Source organism: Coenobita brevimanus, chromosome 47, assembly GCF_032717465.1.
Source record: "Coenobita brevimanus isolate Jiangsu-jjx chromosome 47, ASM3271746v2, whole genome shotgun sequence".
NCBI classification, from domain to species: Eukaryota; Metazoa; Arthropoda; class Malacostraca; order Decapoda; family Coenobitidae; genus Coenobita; species Coenobita brevimanus.
Genome location: NC_137000.1, coordinates 1834165 through 1853761, shown reverse-complemented (window position 1 = coordinate 1853761; position 19597 = coordinate 1834165). Strand labels below are relative to the sequence as shown.

The following is a 19597-nucleotide window of genomic DNA, read 5'->3' as shown; positions in this document are numbered from 1 at the left end:
CTGTGATGAGTATGTATCATGGTGCTAAGGCTGCAGTGCGTGTGGATAGCGAACTGAGTGAATTTTTCTCTTTGAAGGTTGGGTTGAAACAGGGATGTGTCAGGTCTCCATGGTTGTTCAGTCTGTTCATGGATGGGGTAATAAAAGAGGTACAAGGTAGGGTAGTGGATGTTGGAGTGGCCCTGGTGAGAGAGGGCAGTGTTTGGAAACTCCCTGTACTGTTGTTTGCAGATGATACTGTGTTGTTGAGTGAAGACGAAGGGGAGCTGCAGGGCTTGGTGGATGAGTTTGGGAGAGTGCGTAAGAAACGGAATCTAAAGGTGAATGTAGGGAAGAGTAAAGTGATGGTCTTTGAGAGAGGTGAAGTCAGTGAATGTACAGTGAGGTTGAATGGTGAGGAATTGGAAAATGTGAGTATGTTTAAGTACTTGGATAGTGTGATGAGTAAGGATGGAGGTTTGGAGGGTGAAGTGCTTGAAAGGGTACAACAGGGAAGAAAGGTTGCTGGTTCCTTGAAGATAGTGATAAGAAACAGGGAAGTGAGCGTGGAAGTGAAAAAGTTACTACAAGACAGTATTGTGATACCAACTCTAACGTATGGAAGTGAAGCTTGGACGTTGTTGGAAGGACACAAGTCAGGAGTGAGAGCAGTGGAAATCAGTTATTTAAGAGGAGCATGTGGAGTCACATGGAGAGACAGGCTGAGAAATGAGGATATAAAGGAGCATTGTGGTGTGGATGTGGATGTGATAGGAAGCTTTAGGAGGAACACACTGAGGTGGTTTGGCAATGTGGAGAGGATGGAGGGTGAAAGACTGATGAAGAGAATGTATGTGAGTGAGGTGGAGGGGGGGAGAGGGAGGGGGAAGCTGAGGATGAGATGGAGGGATGGGGTGGAGAGGTATATGAGAGGGGGGGGGGTGAGTTGGGAGCAGGGCAATGAAATGGCGAGGGACAGGGTGACTTTAAGGCGATTTGTTTGTGGCCACCCCGAACAGGACTGAGGCGTCTGGCGATACATAGATAGATAGATAGATAGACAGAGATATATATATATATATATATATATATATATATATATATATATATATATATAAGTGGCTATGTGCATGTACAGTGTAGATTGTAGGATGCTAAGTGCTGTTAAGAGTTTCTATGACAGCAGGGAGGCATGTGTAAGGGTAAATGAGCATCTTCGTGAATGGTTCAAGATCAATGTGGGTGTGTGACAAAGTTGTGTGTTGTCCCCATGGTTGTTCGGTATATATATGGATGAGGTGATGAGAGAAGTAATAACATGGGTAATGGAGAGAGAGATGGCATTGGTAATGAATAGTGATGGATGGAATATCTCAAATTTGATATATGCCGATGATGCAGTACTGTCTTGCAAGTACCAGACAAGAGCTTGGTAGACTAATGCAGTGTTTTGTAAATATCTGTGAGTGTCATACCTGGAGAGTAAATGTAAAAAAGAGTAAAGTGATGGTTACTTAGAAAGAAGGTGGCTCCCAGTGTAATGTTACAGTGAACAGAGAGAGACTAGAATTAGTGACAGAGTTCAAATACCTGGGTATAGTGACAGAAAAGAGAGGAAAATGTGCAGAAGTGGAAAGTAGAGTGACACAGGGAGGGAAAGTAGCTGGTTCAATGAAGGCCTTGATAAGAAACAAAGGCTTGAGTGTTGCAGCTGTGTGAAGCATACATGAAGGAGTGTTATTGCCAACTTGAACATAAAGGATGTGAGGCTATGGTGTCGCATGAAAATGAAAAGTCAGGAGTAAGAGCAATGGAGATGGGAATGTTAAGGATGTGTGTGGAGTACAGGGAGTGGATAGGATACAAAATAATGTGATTCGTGAAAAATGCGGAGTGAGGAAGACTGTGGGCACCAAAATTGAATAGAGTGTACTGAGATGGTATGGTCATGTGGAGAGATTGGATGACAACAGAGTGGCGAAAAAGGTACATTTGAGCAAATCTGAAGGAGGAAGGAGACGAGGTACACCAAGAAGAAGGTGGAGAGATATAGTGGATGAATGTGTGAGGATGAAAGGTATTGAAGTTGGTGAGGTTAAGGGACTGATAAGAGACAGAGCTGGCTGGATGCATGACCAGAGGTTTGGCACCCATTTTTAACATGACAGCATTTGGATTGACTCTATTGGATAGGTATGTGGGAAGCTAAAGTACATGGTGAAACCTTTTGGCCTATCAGACCAAGCCATGATTCCATGGACTTGAATGATGATTGAATGGAAGCGTGGCACATTGAAATGGGCAAACTTTGGTTGTCTGGACGCTGCTACTCCTCATCCCGTCCTAGGGTGGAGAAGGAGATCTAGATGATGATGATATTGTGGCAACAACTGAGGAAGATATGTAAAAATTGAGTGAAATGTGGTGGGGAAGAATTTTTCAAGATGGATAAAAGTGAGAATTTTGGAACATTTTTAAGATTTTCTTAGGCACACACACACACACACACAAAAGGGGGGGGGTCATGGAATTTTTTGCACACTTTTTTTCGTGTTTTTCCCCATTATACATTGGCTGCACAAAGTGAGAGGCTACTGTACAGTACTTGGAGCATTAGTGTTAAGACACCCAAGAAGACTGTAGGCTGCTATGACTTCTTGTACATGCTCATCAATGTACTTCAGTACGTTATTTTAAAGCGATCTGGCTTGTAAGTCTGATTTAAACAATCTGATAAACTTATTGTCATGTCATCTCTGAAATACAAGCAGCCTCTTTAATCAATAATGCCATACTTCTTTGAGTTTAATACTTAGGAGCATACTGCTGCCATCAGACTAGAAGTCTAAGGGAAATGAATCATTGTTAATGTGTACCAAGGGGAATATTACTTGAAGTGCATCATCATTCATTCATTAATGTTTCTACTTGAACTGTACGTACATACTTTTGTTTTTGAACACTAAAACCATTTCACAATATCCTTTTAGTGAGCTATCTGAGCTTAGTACTTTATGCCACTGCAGATTCTTCACCATCAGCCTGTAATATACCTGATGAATCTGTATGCCACTGAGCAAAATGCAGCAATTTTTTATATGGATTTAAAAGATTTCACAGAATCTTACAACTTACAAATAAAACTTCCACTAACTGATTATGAGGTGTTAAAACCACTGCCCTAAATGCTTATGTCTATAGTATCTTGTACCAAGCTACAATTTTCACATGATCTGTTTATTAAATGCACTCCATTGCCTTTGCTTGTCTTTATAATAATTATTCAACTACGGCTGTTGTATTATAGATGAGAAGGCACAAAAATTAAGGTATCTGAAGAGAAGTGCAGGCAATTTATATCAACATAATAAATGATACACAATGACTCCAGTAGGTATGCATTGCAGTATATGATTACTTTAAATGTTATGAGTATTGTGAGGAGTACACTAGACACTATCATTTTCATTATGGTATTCTAGAAAAGCAACTTCGAATGAAGGCACAAAAACACACAGCATACCTACACAAAACAAACAATAACTCACCTGAACTCTGCATGAGCAATACATGGATGGAACATATTCAGTCTTATGAAAATGCATTACCAGTATAAAATTACTAAAATGCCACAGTACCATGGTAAAAACACACCTAACTAATTTTTAAAATCTGTCAAGAATAGTTCTGACATGAAATAAAGTTCTATGCAGCATACTAGGGGGGAAAAAAATATAGCCAGATATAATCAGACTCATAATCTACATTCAAGTCCTCATATCACAGCTGCTGATATTAGTAGTATCCAGACTCTCATGTTTATATTTACACCTTGAAGCCATGATATAAATATTCTCAAGTACCCCATTTCAGTTTTTGTTCCAAAAACGTTAACATCATATCATGTTAGGCCTTTTTTCCTACCTGAAGCAAATGACTAATTTAGCAGCTAAGAAAATTATTTACAAACCCCTGACATAAAAGACAAATTGAAAACTAACATGTATGCAAATAATGGTAAAATCAATATAATTCTACCAAACAACACCTCATTTCTGATCCACTGCATCAGGTCTACAGCAACTCTGGTATGAAGACTTGCACTGTCATTAGCATGCAGACATCATGTGGTATTCAGATACCAACATAATACATACAGAAGATGTCTGATAATGGCTGGTAGTAGTATCACATAGATTAAGCCAGAATAATACAGTCATATACAACATTTCCTCATCTTAAATCATAGCACCACTGACTACTCTCAATGAGCACTACAGTTCATTCAAAATATGTTGTTCCACCCAATGGATGATTTAAGTATGCATATAAAATTCACATAAAGTGAATATAAGAAAATAAAATACACATTCTCAATGCAGTATACATAAGGATCACAGCATGAAAATGTACATCAAATAGTCACCCTCACAAAAAAAAAAAACTGCCTAAGTCATTTTTCGGTGATTTCTGGATTTTTGCCTAAGTCAATTCTTCATCACGTGGCACACCTATTGGTACAGCTGCCTTTGTCAGGTCTAGGGTGTTAGTGGACTAAAATGCACCTCAAGTCTCTGCCTAAGTAATTGAAAATTAAGAAAATGAGTTCCCCCCCCCCCCAAAAAAAAAAGTAGAAAAACATGACTTAGGCAGTTTTTTTATGAGGGTGACAAAATATCCCCTAACCAAGAGGAACAAACACACTGGAGATAAATGGATCAGTATAGTTTATGTATTAAGAGGCTGGTTCTAAAACCTTAAAAGGCTAAAGTATCTGTTTCCAAAAAGCATACAATCACTCTGAATTCATTTAAGGCTTTCTAAACTTGCAACTGCCCTGTCCAACTCTGTCACCAGGGTCTTGCAAGCAGTGTTGACTTCCTTAAAATCCTGCAGAGAAGGGAAATCCTCAAGGTCTACCCTAAGAAGGGGCACTCGCTTCATGCCAATTATTAAGGCAATGCAGGTGCACAGGGACTGGAGGGTGTGAAGTTGGTTGGTGTGTCTGTCAAGGTTACCGCTATTTCTCTCTCTCTTCTCAAGTAGGTGCTGGCAGGAAGAAGCTACATCAGTCACAACAGCAGCCATGGCTGAGTGCTGCTCCTCCATGTTAGCCCTGTTGGTATGAAATTTTACTAATTTGGTATCCCAAATCTACAGATGTCACTGGTTAGGTCAGTTACATTATGCCTTTGAAAATTATTTATCCCCTTTAGCCAAGGAAGCAACCATTTTTCTTGAACTAGGCATATGGTATAGTAACTGAAACTTTTTGTTGCATCGTATATCGAGGTATATCTGTACTGTTTATATGTGATAGATGGCAGCAGTTGTCAATCCTATTAAATTTTTACTCACAAAAGTTGTGAGAGACTGTGTATTTCCTCGGTGATCTTGTTTTGTATGGCAACTCGCACATCAGTGAAGATATCTTGTGGAACACTGAAGACATCCTTCTCACACCTAAAATGATACACAACCATTAACTTATACACATACAGGTAACATAATTTTCATTCTTCAGTAAGAGAGAATGGTAATGGCTTTACTTCAACATTTACAGTACCAATTAATGCTTATTACAATTCTTTTTTACATTCTTTTTTGCTATCAAGTCCACAGCAAATTACAGAAAAGTTCCCCATCAAGTCCCAGTATTACCTGTTCAAATGATCTGCTTTTTCCCTAATTTAAAGTACCAGCTGTATGGAAAAAGCTACGGTATTCTGGAACATATCTTTGACTGATAACCAGGTCTGCTTGTATAAGGTAGTTAACAACCTGAATCCATCTTAGTATGATAACCCTTTAGCTGTGACATTTAACCAAATATAGATAGATAGATAGACAGATAGATAGACAGATACACATCCATCCATCCATCAACCAATCCTACGTTGCCCCATGAGGAGCGTAGGAGCCTGGGGCTAGGCAATTGGTCCTGACATTTAAGATGAGAGTGACCAGCCTCACTCATCCCTGAGTGGCATCACATGAGCCATAAACCCCAACCACCCCTTGGATAGAAACCTTCACTGGCTTAATCCGATTAGAGTGCGATAGTTACCCACTAAACCACCAGGTGCCAAAATTTGGTTATATGGTTACCACCCAGCATAGGAAATGGTTTCCTGGTGTACAGGAAACCATTTGGCTTGTCACTCCGTGTAGTCACCCACAGGCAGAAGGGAGAGGAAAGAATGATGGAAAGACAGGAGAGGGAGTGTAAAGTCACCCATAGGCAGAAGGACGAGGGGAGAATGAAGGGGAGAAAGAATGAAGAGGATGGAGGGAAAGAAGGATGGAGGAGAGGAAAGGGCAGACACCCAAGAGCAGCACTACATCGAGTGAGTGGATGGTGGGCGCCCCCACCTACCATATATATATATATATATATAGTATATGTACAATAATACTTCAATATACGATACCCCTAGATGCGATACCCCGGCTTAACGATGGGGGTAGAAATTGCACCATACCCTGCCTAATGATGGCCAAACCCAAGTTTAACGATGGGTTTTGATTTTTCTTACCGATTTTGATGATATTTTAGACTAAAATTGTGTGTTTAGGTTGATTTATAAACTGTTTTTAGACTTTGATTAATGTGTTTTAGCCATAGGTGGGGTTAACATTGTCATTTTTGGTTCAATTTACTAAGCTTGATTTTTTCCAGACTTATATTTGACGATATTCAGATTTGATTTGTTGGTTTTAGTGAGTTATTTACATGTGTTAGGCTTAGGTCAGCTTCCTTGACAGCTGTTAGGCCATTTAGATTGCCTTTAAACCTGTTTGGGGGCTCACATGGGTGGTTTTTGGACTTGGTTTGGGGGAAAACCCAAGACTGGCAAACAGTCCACATTGAAATACATGTTAAAAGTACCCTGATACACGATATCCCGTCTAACGATGGGGTTTTACCTAACCAATTAGATTGTTAAGCTGGGGTATGCCTGTATATACTGTATATACATATATATTTGTGGTAGGTGGGGGCGCCCACCATCCACTCACTCGATGTAGTGCTGCTCTCGGGTATCTACCCTTTCTTCTCCTCCATCCTCTTCTTTCTTTCTCTCCTTCATTCTCCCCTCATCCTTCTGCCTACGGGTGACTTTACACTCCCTCTTCTGTCTTTCTTTCCTTCATTCTTCCCTGTTCCTTCTGTCTGTGGTGATTTTACACTCATTGACAAGCCGAATGGTATTCTGTACACCAGGAAACCATTCACTATGCTGGGTGGTAACCATATAACCAAATTATGGCACCAGGTGGTTTAGTGGGTAAATAAGGTGCTCCAATCAGATTCACCCGGTGAAGGTTTATATCCAAGGAATGGTTGGGGTTTACTGCTCACATAATGCCACTCAGGGATGAGTGAGGCAGGTCACTCTCATCTTAAATGTCAACGCCAATTTGCTTGGCCCCTACGCTCCTCGTGGGGCAACATAGGATTGGATGATGATGATATATGTTCTGTACAGTATGTGTGTGTGTGTGTGTGTGTATATATATATATATATATATATATATATATTCATCCATCCATCATCCAATCCTACATTGCCCCATTAGGAGCGTAGGAGCCTTATATATATATATATATATATATATATATATATATATATATATCACCCATATTCTATGGGCTCCATATGACTTTACGTGTTGCTGGATAACAGACAGTTTCCAAGAATGGTAAGGAATTTACCAACTTTGTTAATACCTACAACATTATTCGTGAAAAACTAACATGAACCCCAAATTTACCTTAATAAATAAAAACCAAAACCCATATTTTGGATATGACTGTCAATATCCTTCTGTATATTATTTATGGTTCACTCTCATCTTAAATGTCTGGACCAACTGCCTAGCCGAGCGCTCCTACGCTCCTCATGGGGCAATGTAGGATTGGATGATGGACGGATGGATGGATATTATTTATGCCGAGTATTGCAATATTTGAATGACTTTAATAATACAGTAAAACCTTGATATAACAGACTTCAATAGACCAGAATTCTCTTTTATCGGACTCGAGGAGCTACCGGACTAAATTCCTATATATCAGAAAAAGTCCGAGAAAGCCAGAAGCTGTCCGGACTGCCTGACCACTTCACCTATGTTCACTACAGTAAGGTAAATAAAAGATATGTTTATCAGTGAACAGTACAGTATTATTATATATATTATACCATTTGATTAATGTAATGAAGTTATAACACAGTACAGTACTGCAATGGTAGTCAAAACAGTTTAAAAACCATCCATGCAATCTGGACTTATGTCTGATATATTGGAAAAAGTCTGGATTAGCAGGGGGAAGTCTGGATGTTGCTTTTATCGGAATTTCAAATTTTTTGGAATGGTTTGGGACCCAATTAGTCTGTTATAGTGAGGTCTTACTGTACAGAAAACAGTAAGGAACAAGCAAAATCAATCCCTTTCGAAGAGGGGTTGCGGAACCTCCTCAACAGACAAGAGCACAACCCCCAAACTCACCTGTCCATTGCCATGATCTGGTCAGACAGAGCTTTCAGAGTTCCACAGTGCTTGTCCCATCCCTCCAGTAATCCCCTGAATACACTTATGATGCCTAAGGCCTCACTTGCTCCTCTGGAACTCATGTTTTTTCTTTACACTCCTATATGTCACAGTGGTGTTGGCTCTTGGCTAGGAAGTAGACTAAAACGTAAATTAAAAGTTGCAAGGAGAATCTTGAAGCTTTGAGTAGTCTTGGAAAGGCTTTAAACAACACAGTAGTTATTGGGATTCTGTGGCTTGGTAGTGTATGTGGTTCCTTCTACAAATGATACACCCTCTTCCTGCAAAGAAATTAAAAAATGTTTTAGACTTTTTTCTTAGTAACTCTCACTCTTATTAAGCCTCAGTACCTCAACTTGACAGTGCAGAAGAGCATTCATATATCACAAGATAGCTAATTACGTTGCACAGCAGCATGCTATATTATTTAACAACATAACTTACTCCCTATATAAAATACATGCCAATTTAGATTAAAAATATCTATCTATTTATCTATCCATCAATGGCCAGACGCCTTCATCCCGTAAGGAACGGCCACAAACATTGTCTCCACGTCGCCCTGTCCCCTGCCATTTCCCTGCCCTCCCCCCCAGCTCACAACCCTGTCTCTCATATACCCCTCCACTCCATCTCTCAATTTCATCCTCAATCTCCCCCCTCCCTCCCCCCCCTCTACCTCACTCACATACACCCTCCTTGTTACTCTCTCGCTCTCCATCCTCTCCACATGGCCAAACCACCTCAGTGTATTTCTCCTAATGCTTTCTATCAAATTAAAATATAATGTAATCAAATTTTATTATGATAACAAACACCATCTTGACAGATTTGACAACTCTTGACACTCCAGTACAGCATATTCATCCATTCATCCAATCCTACGTTTCCCCATGAGAAGCGTAGGAGCCCGGGGCTAGGTAAGTTGGTCCTGACATTTGAGATGAGAGGGACCAGCCTCACTCATCCCTGAGTGGCATTATGTGAGCAATAAACCTCAACCACCCCTTGGATATAAACCTCCACTGGCTCAGTCCAACTGGAGTGCCGTAATAACCCACTAACCCATCAGTCGCCAAAATTTGGTTATATGGTTACCACCCAGCATAGTAAATGGTTTCCTGGTGTACAGGAAATCATTTGGCTTGTCACTCAGTGTAAAGTCACCCATAAGCAGAAGAAAGAGGAAAGAACGAAGGAAAGAAAGACAGGAGAGGGGGTGTAAAGTCACCTGTAGGCAGAAGGATGAGGAAAGAATGATGGAAAGAAAGACAGGAGAGGGAGTGTAAAGTCACCCGTAGGCAGAAGGATGAGGAAAGAATGAAGGAAAGAAAGACAGAAGAGGATGGAAGGAAAAATGGATGGAGAGGAAAGGACAGACACCCGAGTGCAGTACTACATCGAGTGAGTGGATGTTGAACACCCCCACCTACCACTTACTCCAGTATATGACAGGCATAATTTTCAATTCATTAAAAGGGCTTTCCACCACATTCATGATCAATCATTACCACTGCATTGCATAACAACCTTCATTCAACTGAAACTTTGATTTTACTGAACACAGACACACACAAAAAAAGGTAAGTTTACCCAAAGACTCTTATGTCGGAATTGTGAATTCACCCAATAAATCTTCTGTCTGGACTGTGTGTGATAAGGCAAGTAACACCCTACCTAAGTTATTAATAATTCAGTTATTCATTCTGAATAAATAATAGTGCATGAATTTCCATTTCAACATATAGCTTGTAAAGAGATGTGATGATGCTCTTTTGAGTGTAGTATCATATGCTTTATTACTATTATCCCTTTCCTCTCATCCTTCCTTCCTCCTCTGTTGTTCTTTCCTTCATTCTTTCCACATACTTCTGCCTACGGATGACTTTACAGTCTCTCTTCTGTCTTTCTTTCTTTCATTCATTCCCTTTCCTTCTGCGTACAGGTGACTTTACAATCTCTCTTCTTTCTTTCATTCTTTCCCTTTCCTTAAGCCTATGGGTGACTCTACACTAAGTGACAAGCCAAATGGTTTCTTGTACACCAGGAAACCATTTACTCTGCTGGGAGGTAACCATATAACCAAATTATGGCGCCTGGTGATTTAGTGGGTAATTATTGTGCTCCAATCGGATTGAGCCGGTGAAGGTTTATATGCAAGGGGTGGTTAGGGTTTACTGGTCACATACTGTCAATCAGAGATGAGTGAGACTGGTCACTCTCATCTTAAATGTCAGGACCAACTTGCCTAACACCGGGCTCCTCCGCTCTTCATGGGACAACACAGGATTGGATGATGGATGGATGGATGGATTTACTCTTTTACTAGTGTGAAATCACTTATGCACAATATTCAGCCCTACAAAATTTTGTTCAGCTGAGGAATCCTAATAGCTCAGTCGCTAAAAAGTAGCTCAATTAACCCTTTCACTGCTACTGACCATAATCATCATCATCTTAATATTTTCTATGAACTGGGTAGGTAAGATCCACAAATAGTAAATGGAAATGACAAAGTAAGAGAACTACCATCAAACTTTCCCATGTAATGGGTCACACATCCACTCACAAATGAACCAATCAAAATTCTTGGCTTCACACCACAGACATGGATGTCTTTCAGACAATAATGCAGTAGTATTTGTTGTTGTTACCTCAGGTCCATCTATATGTGAACCCTGTGGACTACAAGCTGAAATTGTCCATTTATGCTGTCCACCATCCTCCTTTTGGAGGACAGGGAGTTGTGGGACATTAGTATATGCAGTCAGTGGAGCTGTCCAATTATACAGGTACCACTATGTGAGGACATCCTTCTTCAGCACCAAACAATAATGTGTTTTAATTTATCATGCCATTCCCACTATGCATGTGGGGTAATCTATTCATGCTACCAATATTCAGGATATACTTTTGTTCGGTCAGTAAGTTATTCTCAAAGTTGAGGAGTTGTAACTGAAGGATACACTCTTGCTGCAGCTTAAAATGCAGTTCTAAATATGTGCTAATATCTTTTGATGAAAATAAGCTTAACTTGCAACTCAAATGCATAAACAGTGAAGCGTCTAGTAATATAAATAAGCTTTAACATTAAAAATACATTAATAACAGGAACTTATTAAAATACAAAACTAGGGGAGAGACGTACAGTACAATCTAATTCTTTACCAAATCATAATATAATCCAAGGCACAATCCATTACAAGAAGGCTGACTGTATTTTTTAGACTGAATATTCTATGAAGCAATAAAAGTAGAAACGCGAAGCTACCCAAATCATGTACTACCACGTGCATGCCTGATGCCCAGCACAATCAACAAACTGAAAGTTCAGTAACATATCTGCAAAGAATTCACTACCAACGACGAAACATGTTTATACTTGCAGTTCATGTTTAATAACTTGTGGCACATAGTTGTTGTTGATCAACCCCAGTCTGTCTGGCTAAGCAGACCCATTAACAACAGGCACGTAATGGCCCCTGCAAGGCCTTCCCATGCTGTAAACAATGTACTCCTGCAACTGATCACCTCACCACAGCAAGGCACAGGCAAGTGTGGAGGTTTGGTTCCTGGATGGATGCCACATTTGCATCTCTTCACGCAGTTAGCAGGTGCATCATAGTATGCTCCACTTCACCCCACGATGTGGTTATGTAGTTACCACCCAATGTTGTAAATGCTTTCCTGGGTTACAGGAAACCATTAGACTTCTCACTCGGTATAGAGCCACCTGATGTGAAAAAGTAATAAAATTGACAGAATGGAAAGGGAGAAGTAGGATGAGGGGAGAGCAGACTCAGAAACAGATTGATAAGACTGAAGGAATAAGCAGGCAACATTACATCAAGTGAGTGGATGATGGTCACCACCATTTACCACTAGGCATATAGGAGTAAACCTGATAAACTTTAGCACCAACAATTGCTGCTCATACATTATCACCACTGAATACTGCAAGTGCACTGCACAGAGGTGTGCCAATATCAACGTAAAGGTGTGAGGCTTTGCTATGGCAGCTTCATACAATCAAGGACAGACAGTAGAGTATGGACTAATATGGAATTTGTGTGTGTAGGGGGGAGGGGGCATGAATGCATGCAACTGGCTAGGATAAGATTTACTCTCACAGATTTGTGAAAGATACAGAGTTTGCATGTCTGTTGATCAAAGTGTAGAAGAGTTTGCCTAGATGGTATGGGCATACAGAGAGAAAGACTATGATGTGGTGGTGGTGGATGGTTTTGTCACATAGTGACAATGGATATACATATGATGGTTGTTGTTAATACTGTACTGTTGTCCTAAACTCATCTGGACTTGAACTCAGGACCTCAAAGTATGTCTGAATGTCTGAAGGTGGAAGGCATGGATATGGCAAATGTGTTAAAAAGTGAGGTATGTACATTAAGGATGAAAAAACAACAAAAGACAGAAATACTGTACATGAAGGAAGTAGTGTGGGGTTTCACATAATAAGGGTTGGACTTTCTTTTAAACCTGATAGTCAAGAGAATTATTCCATCCCATAAACTTTTGTAAATTCCCCCCCCCCCCCCCCCCCAAAAAAAAAAAAAAAAAAAAAATCCATGGATGGTTTTTGCCTGTGAGGTGAAGCCAGGATTTCAAAGACTTTCATGATCAGTGAAAACAAAAAAATATTGTGTGGTCCATTTCACAAGATAATCTATTGTTAGATCTCTTGCTTTTGGCTTTGTTCAGTTTTTGAATCTTGCCCACCTAATTTTCTTAGAGGGAAATGGAGTTACAATGACAATAATAATGACATCATTGCTGGCTATGTGACATGGGGAGAACATACTGCAACAGTATTTCTATCTATCAGTCTACTGCCACATGCCTTACTCCCGTAAGGGGTGGCCACAAACCAATCACCTCCATGTAGCCCTGTCCCCCACCAATTCGCAGTATTTGGGGTATCAAAAGTTGCCAACACAATTGGAAAGTATGGTAATCTGAAACTGTCTAGGCAACATGGCAGAGGGTTAATATTCAACAACTGCTAAAACAATTCTGATAACACAAAACCTTACTCTCAAACAAAACACACACACATACAAAAACAAAAACCCGGCTATGAAGCATGCTTTTAAATCATGCAAAAGTTTGAAGAGAAGAGAAGAGAAAGAAGGATAATTTGGTAAGCCAAATTAATTCACCCAGGACAAGAACAGAAACAACAAACACTAAAACTGCAAGATATTTGCAAAAGAAAAGGAAGGTTATCAGATGATAAATGAGATAGCACAGTAGAACTGAAACCAAAAATTACACTTAGACATTTGTAAAATATGCCTAAAGAGAATTACAATATAATCAAGGTCAACAGATCACTATGCAATCCCATAATCTTCAGTGCAAAATAATGCAAAGATGAGGCAGAAAGGAAGGAACACACAGGACTCACCCTAGACAGGACACGGTGCAGCCGACACTCACGTGAACACTACCACAAGAAGCAGTGAGAAGCTCTCTCTTTAAAATCAAGGATGCTTGCTGTCTTTGGTAACAAACAGAATAAGGTGCAACACCAAAAAAACTAATACTTTGCTATGCACAGCCAAACAATAAAATTATATCTAAAAATCACAGGCAGAGACTATAACATAACACTAAATATTTTCCCCACTGACAAGCTGTCATAAAAAGCCTTATATAATATATGAAAAATTTGTAAAGTCAGTCATTCAAGAGCCACAGAGTGGATAGACAAGATGTGTAACATATATTACACTTTGGATTCAAACAAGTTGTCAGCATTAAGAATCTGCTGTTTAAAATGTTCAGGTGTTGTCAAGTTGCCAGCATGAGGGGTGTCATCAGTGATCTCTGTGATGGTTACTCCACTGCTGCTAGCTGCCCTGGTCGTTATGTTCATCTGCTGCATGCGACGCTCAATCTCTCTGGTCAGAGCAATCCGATACATCTCGTAGCTCATAACGATGCCATGCAGCTCATGCTTGAATAGCCTGTTGAGCATAGCCTGGAAGCAGTCGAGTTCGGGTAGACGAAAGAGTTCCCATCGCAGTTTGTGGTCGTGGTCAGGAGATGCCTGGGAGTAAACACGCAGCCAGTATGGGATCTCTTCATGCAGGTAGGGTGAGGCTGGCATTAGAGACAATGGCTGCCGGAAGTCAGTGTGGTGTGGGATGGGTAGGGCTCGATGAGGGCCCAATGCAGTATTCTCAGGAATTCTTGGAAGGTACTGCTGGGCACATGGATGTTCATACTGAGCCTGACGAGTGATGTGATTGACATAGTACACCCCATGCTCCAAAGACTCTATCCTCTCCCATCCAGCCGGCAATCCTTCTTTCTCCAAGGGGTGGGACCAATGTGTGGTCTTGGTATTGTGATCAATGTAATACTTTCGACCTCTTAAAGTATAGTCAACAGACCAGCCAGGAGGAAGAGGAAGTTCCTGCTCTAGTCTTGGTGATGGAGGCTGAGGTGAACCACTACCCATATGTGTACTTGACTGAGACAGCTGCTTCTGACCAGAGTGCACTACGAAGGAGAAGTTAGGTGCCCCTTGTGTTGTCTGGTCCAAGGGTGACCTGATGTGACTTGGGCCATAGAGAATCTGATCCAGGCTGTGCTGGGAGCCAGTGTAGTGGTTGATGTAGGTGTGGTTGAAGAGGGCTGGGGATGGAGGTGCCTGTTGCTTTAACATTCCATCCAGGCTGCCTCTGCTTCCCAGGTAAAGGCCTCCCATGCGTTGCACAACCTCTCCAACATTGGGTGTGTACTTGCCCTCAGTGCCTGCATGGGTTCTATTTGTGGAATATTTCTGCAGTACTGGAGAGGGCTGATGGGAAGGTGGAGTGCTACTGCTGACATAAGGTGGTGCCACGGTGCTCCTCCGCTTTCTCATGTCACCCTGGCTTGCCTTAGGCCACACATTAATGATTGGCACTTCTGGTGGGGACTCCTTCTTTATATACTTTCCAGCAAGACTGTCACAGCTGGCTGAGACATCCTTCTTGCGTGAGTTTAACATAGTGCAGGTGAGGCGGCCGCTGGACAATGGCACCTCAGCTCCCCCCTAAGGCCTCACCCACACTAGAAGAAAGCCACTATATTAGCTACACTTATACATCACATCAACCTCTTCACAGAATACCATTCATATATTAATTACAATATAGTTAAGATCTGCTCTTAAAAGTACCTACCTGTACAAAAATTTTAAAATCTTATCAAGGAATACTGTTAATCCATCCATCCATTATCCAATCCTACGTTGCCCCATGAGGAGCGTAGGAGCCCAGGGCTAGGCAGTTGGTCCTGACATTTAAGATGAGAGTGACCAGCCTCACTCATCCCTGAGTGGCATTACGTGAGCAATAAACCCCAACCACCCCTTGGATATAAACCTTCACTGGCTCAATCCGACTGGAGCACAATAATTACCCACTAAACCACCAGGCGCCAAAATTTGGTTATATGGTTACCACCCAGCATAGAATTTTTTTTTTTTTTTTTTTTTTTTTTTTTTTTTTTTTTTTAAATTAAATGTGACTGACTCTGGGCATAGGCTTCACAGCCTGCTTTCAGGGACCAATAGTCCTCTTATGTACCGCACACCTCAGCATGTCACCACTTCAGCGCTAACACCCACCGTCCATAATGAATACATGCTAGGGCTGTCTCATACAGGACTGGCGTATTGGTATTAGCGGGGGTATTTTTACGACATGTCGACGGGTCTTCTGGTAGATCAGTAAAGTCTGATATTTACGAAATTCAAATCCTTATACTGTTCCCTGCCCCAGCGGGATTTGAACCCGGGTCCATTAGGACTGCAGACCAACTCTCTACCAATTGAGCCACCGTCTCCCCCTCCTGGTGTACAGGAAACCATTTGGCTTGTCACTAAGTGCAGAGTCATCCACAGGCAGAAGGAAGAGGAAAGAATGAAGGAATGAAAGACAGAAGAGGGAGTGTAAAGTCACCCGCAGGCAGAAAGACAAGGAAAGAATGAAGGAAAGAAAGACAGAAGATGGAAGGAAAAAAGGATGAAGGAGAGGACAGGGCAGACACCCGAGAGTAGCACTACAATGAGTGAGTGGATGGTGAGTGCCCCCACCTACCACAAAATACAGAATATATAATGAAACAGATTTGGGAAGCTTCCCATCAAACAAAATGGAGTTCTGTCCAGTACTTGTAGCATACAAGAATGAATTAATCATCCAGCAAAGATGACAATGAGGATGTCAAATCGGCTTGGTTATGCACAACCATAATGTCACTGTCTGCCAGTTATCTGTATGTCTGTCTATCACTGAACTCCTAAACAACTGGAAGATTTTTAACAAAAGCAGCCACATTCAGACAGAAGAGGGGCTCAAAAAAAATTCCACGGCCAAATATCTATCTATTGCCAGACACGATAATCCCGTAAGGAGTGGCCATTTGACTTTGAGTATGCCACCGTAAATTAGTTACTGTACATAGTATTGGTATAAATTGTATACCATCATCTTCGCTGGTGTTTATGTTATATGCTAATAAAAACACATAAAACTGACAAGTAAGCGTACCGTATGAAATTCATGCTGGAATAGAGTGCTGGGAGTAAAACTTACCTTCATGTAACTTCCCACCATCCTAATTCAAAATTTTGCCAGCATCTTCCTAGAGTTAAGCATATGTCTAGATGCAGAATTACATGGGCTTTCTCATGGACTGGAATTTAGATACGACCAATAGTAGTCAAATAAATTGCAAAAAAACTCTGAAAACTCACAAGTCAGTGTTATCACCACAGAGGAGGGTTGGGAATCAGGGAGTGAGGGGGAAGCCTGGAGGGTATGAAGGATGGGGGGGGGGGAAGGCGAGGCTGTGGGCAGGATTCTCCCCCTTCTGTCAACAGGCAGATGGGCGCTTTTGCCGTACAGTTACTCGTGGTTTGCATCCGTTAGACGTTGAGTGGCCACACAGAAACACAACGCATCAAGACTGGGGGACTTTCGACCTTCGATAGAGAGGCGGACGGCCGCTGTCGCCGAACATGTATTTGTGGCTTGTGGTCTGTGTTTGATGGAGGTTGAGGTTGAGAAAGACTTAGCCCCCATGGCCGCGCGATATTAGACATTCAGTGGGGAATGCACATGGACGTTTTGACACCATGTACGGGTTACAGCCCTATTTCTCAGGTGCTGGAGGTTCGTTGTGAGTGACAGGACGGGCACACAATTTTGACCATTCAGTACAGGATCAGACGGACATTGTAGCTCTGGTTGTGGGTTACAGACTACTTCCCCTCACGGCTCGAGCCCAGTGGCCACGATAACAAATGTTTGGACACGTCGCCTGGCCGGCCGAAGTTCTCAGGCACTTTTGCGTCCATATAATAGCAAGCAAATTCAGATAATGGTTTAACCCATTCACTGCATCAGTGTTTGTTTACATGTACATCTTGTGTGTGGCGGTTTTCAAATATTTAGGGGGGGGGGAAACACTCAAACCTCAATTTAAGGGAATTCAGATTTAAGGGACTCCATATTCTACCTGACAAACGGACATTATTGTTCTGTAATGATGCGTTATGTCTAGGTTATACACATCAATATGTTTTTTTATACAGCACACGTAAATAATATTCATAATCATATAAAGATAAGTGAAACAATCATTGCATTTCATAAGAAGACTGTCGTTATATGTGGTAATACAATGGACATTTTCAAGTAAGGGACAAGTTGATTCCCCATTAAGGACCTTAAATCGAGGTTTGAGTATATTGTCAAAAGATGGAGAAAAAAAATCCCGAGCTCAATGGTATACAACAAAATATAGCAAACACAAAAATTACCTCTGAAACAGGTCTGTGAAGTAATAAATATTCCCATGCAGTGGTGCCAAGCGAACGATGTGTTATGGTTGCACTGTGTCGTCAGTGTCAATCTTGCGATCAGATAAGGTGTCAATCAGCATCTGAACCATCACCGTCATCATCTAACAACGTATCACTATCACCACTACATTCATCCAGAGAATTCATCCAATATTTGCTTGGGCTACTGCTAGCAGTGACATGGAGAAGATTTCGTACCATTACTTTCGGCATTTTGTAGGTAACTGAGCTGAGAGTGCCATGGGGTATTAGCTGATTTATTTCGTGCCATATCTGATGGCGAAATTTTTGAAAGCAGGAAATCATATATGATACAGCCACAGTCAGAGCCATTAAGACTCAGATATCATATATGATACTGCTGCAGTCAATGAGTTAATAGAGCCAAGGCCCAGCGTCCGGATACTGAACACGTTCGGATAATGAACGTCCAGATACTTGAGGGATCACTGGTATGTACAATACAGATATATATTTCAGATAAACAGGAAAAATCACTGCCATATTGTAGTGATATCCACCTTTTTTAGCTGCTTAAAAGGCCTACTAAAAAATACTGAACATACCCAGTATAAATATTCTATGGCAACATGGGAAGGATTGTAAAATACCACATCTTTTGATATAATTAAAAAGTAACTTTTCTGGTTAAAGTCATGGGTTGAACTTTTGTGAAACTTTATCCAAAAACTGTTTTTGCCACACTGAAGTTTCTTGACTTATGTTTTTTTCTGTGCTTACACTGTCTACTGTCATATGACTTCAACAAAAGAGCCACTGCATGCAACTAACAAATAAACAAAAGCATCATGCCAATGTAAAAAAATCTTGACACATCAACTGTCAATTACTGTGCTGTATTCACCTTGCAAAAAGGTGTCAGATCATAACTTGAGCCAGGCTCTGCTGTACTGTGATGCAGATACTGTGCACTTCTTCACATGGGTCTTCAAAAGTGCTGATGGTCTACACAGAGACCTGTAATTATGACATCAGCAGCTACCTGTAACAAGAATGCAAGTTGAAAGGCTCCATGAGAAACATAAATTTTGCTGAGAAGAATCAAGCAGGCCTCTAGCTTACCTAATCCTTCTCAAATTACAGGCAATCGCATTAAACTATACTTTAAAAGAAAAAAAAAAAAAAAATGGGCACTGTATTAGAGAGGACTCTGTCAGCTGA

At 40.9% G+C, this 19597-nt stretch overlaps 1 protein-coding gene across 1 annotated transcript; it reads right to left on the bottom strand.

The window, feature by feature from the left end:
• Nucleotides 1–8631: 8631 nt before the first annotated feature.
• On the bottom strand, nucleotides 8632–19378 carry sav (scaffold protein salvador). The gene is made up of 3 exons (XM_080271640.1): nucleotides 19281–19378; nucleotides 14286–15615; nucleotides 8632–8813 (listed from the first exon to the last, which is right to left on the bottom strand). Exons 2-3 carry the CDS (start codon nucleotides 15551–15553, stop codon nucleotides 8792–8794), a joined length of 1290 nt encoding a protein of 429 aa, XP_080127766.1. The 5' UTR covers nucleotides 15554–15615; nucleotides 19281–19378; the 3' UTR covers nucleotides 8632–8791.
• Nucleotides 19379–19597: the final 219 nt, after the last annotated feature.

Excerpts from the sequence above, each read along its gene's own strand:
- sav (XM_080271640.1), bottom strand. The coding sequence starts at position 15,553 with ATGTTAAACTCACGCAAGAAGGATGTCTCAGCCAGCTGTGACAGTCTT. Across the intron at positions 8,814-14,285 it reads AACTTGTTTGAATCCAAAGT|GAAGAGGGTGTATCATTTGT; the intron begins GTAATATATGTT and ends ATTTCTTTGCAG.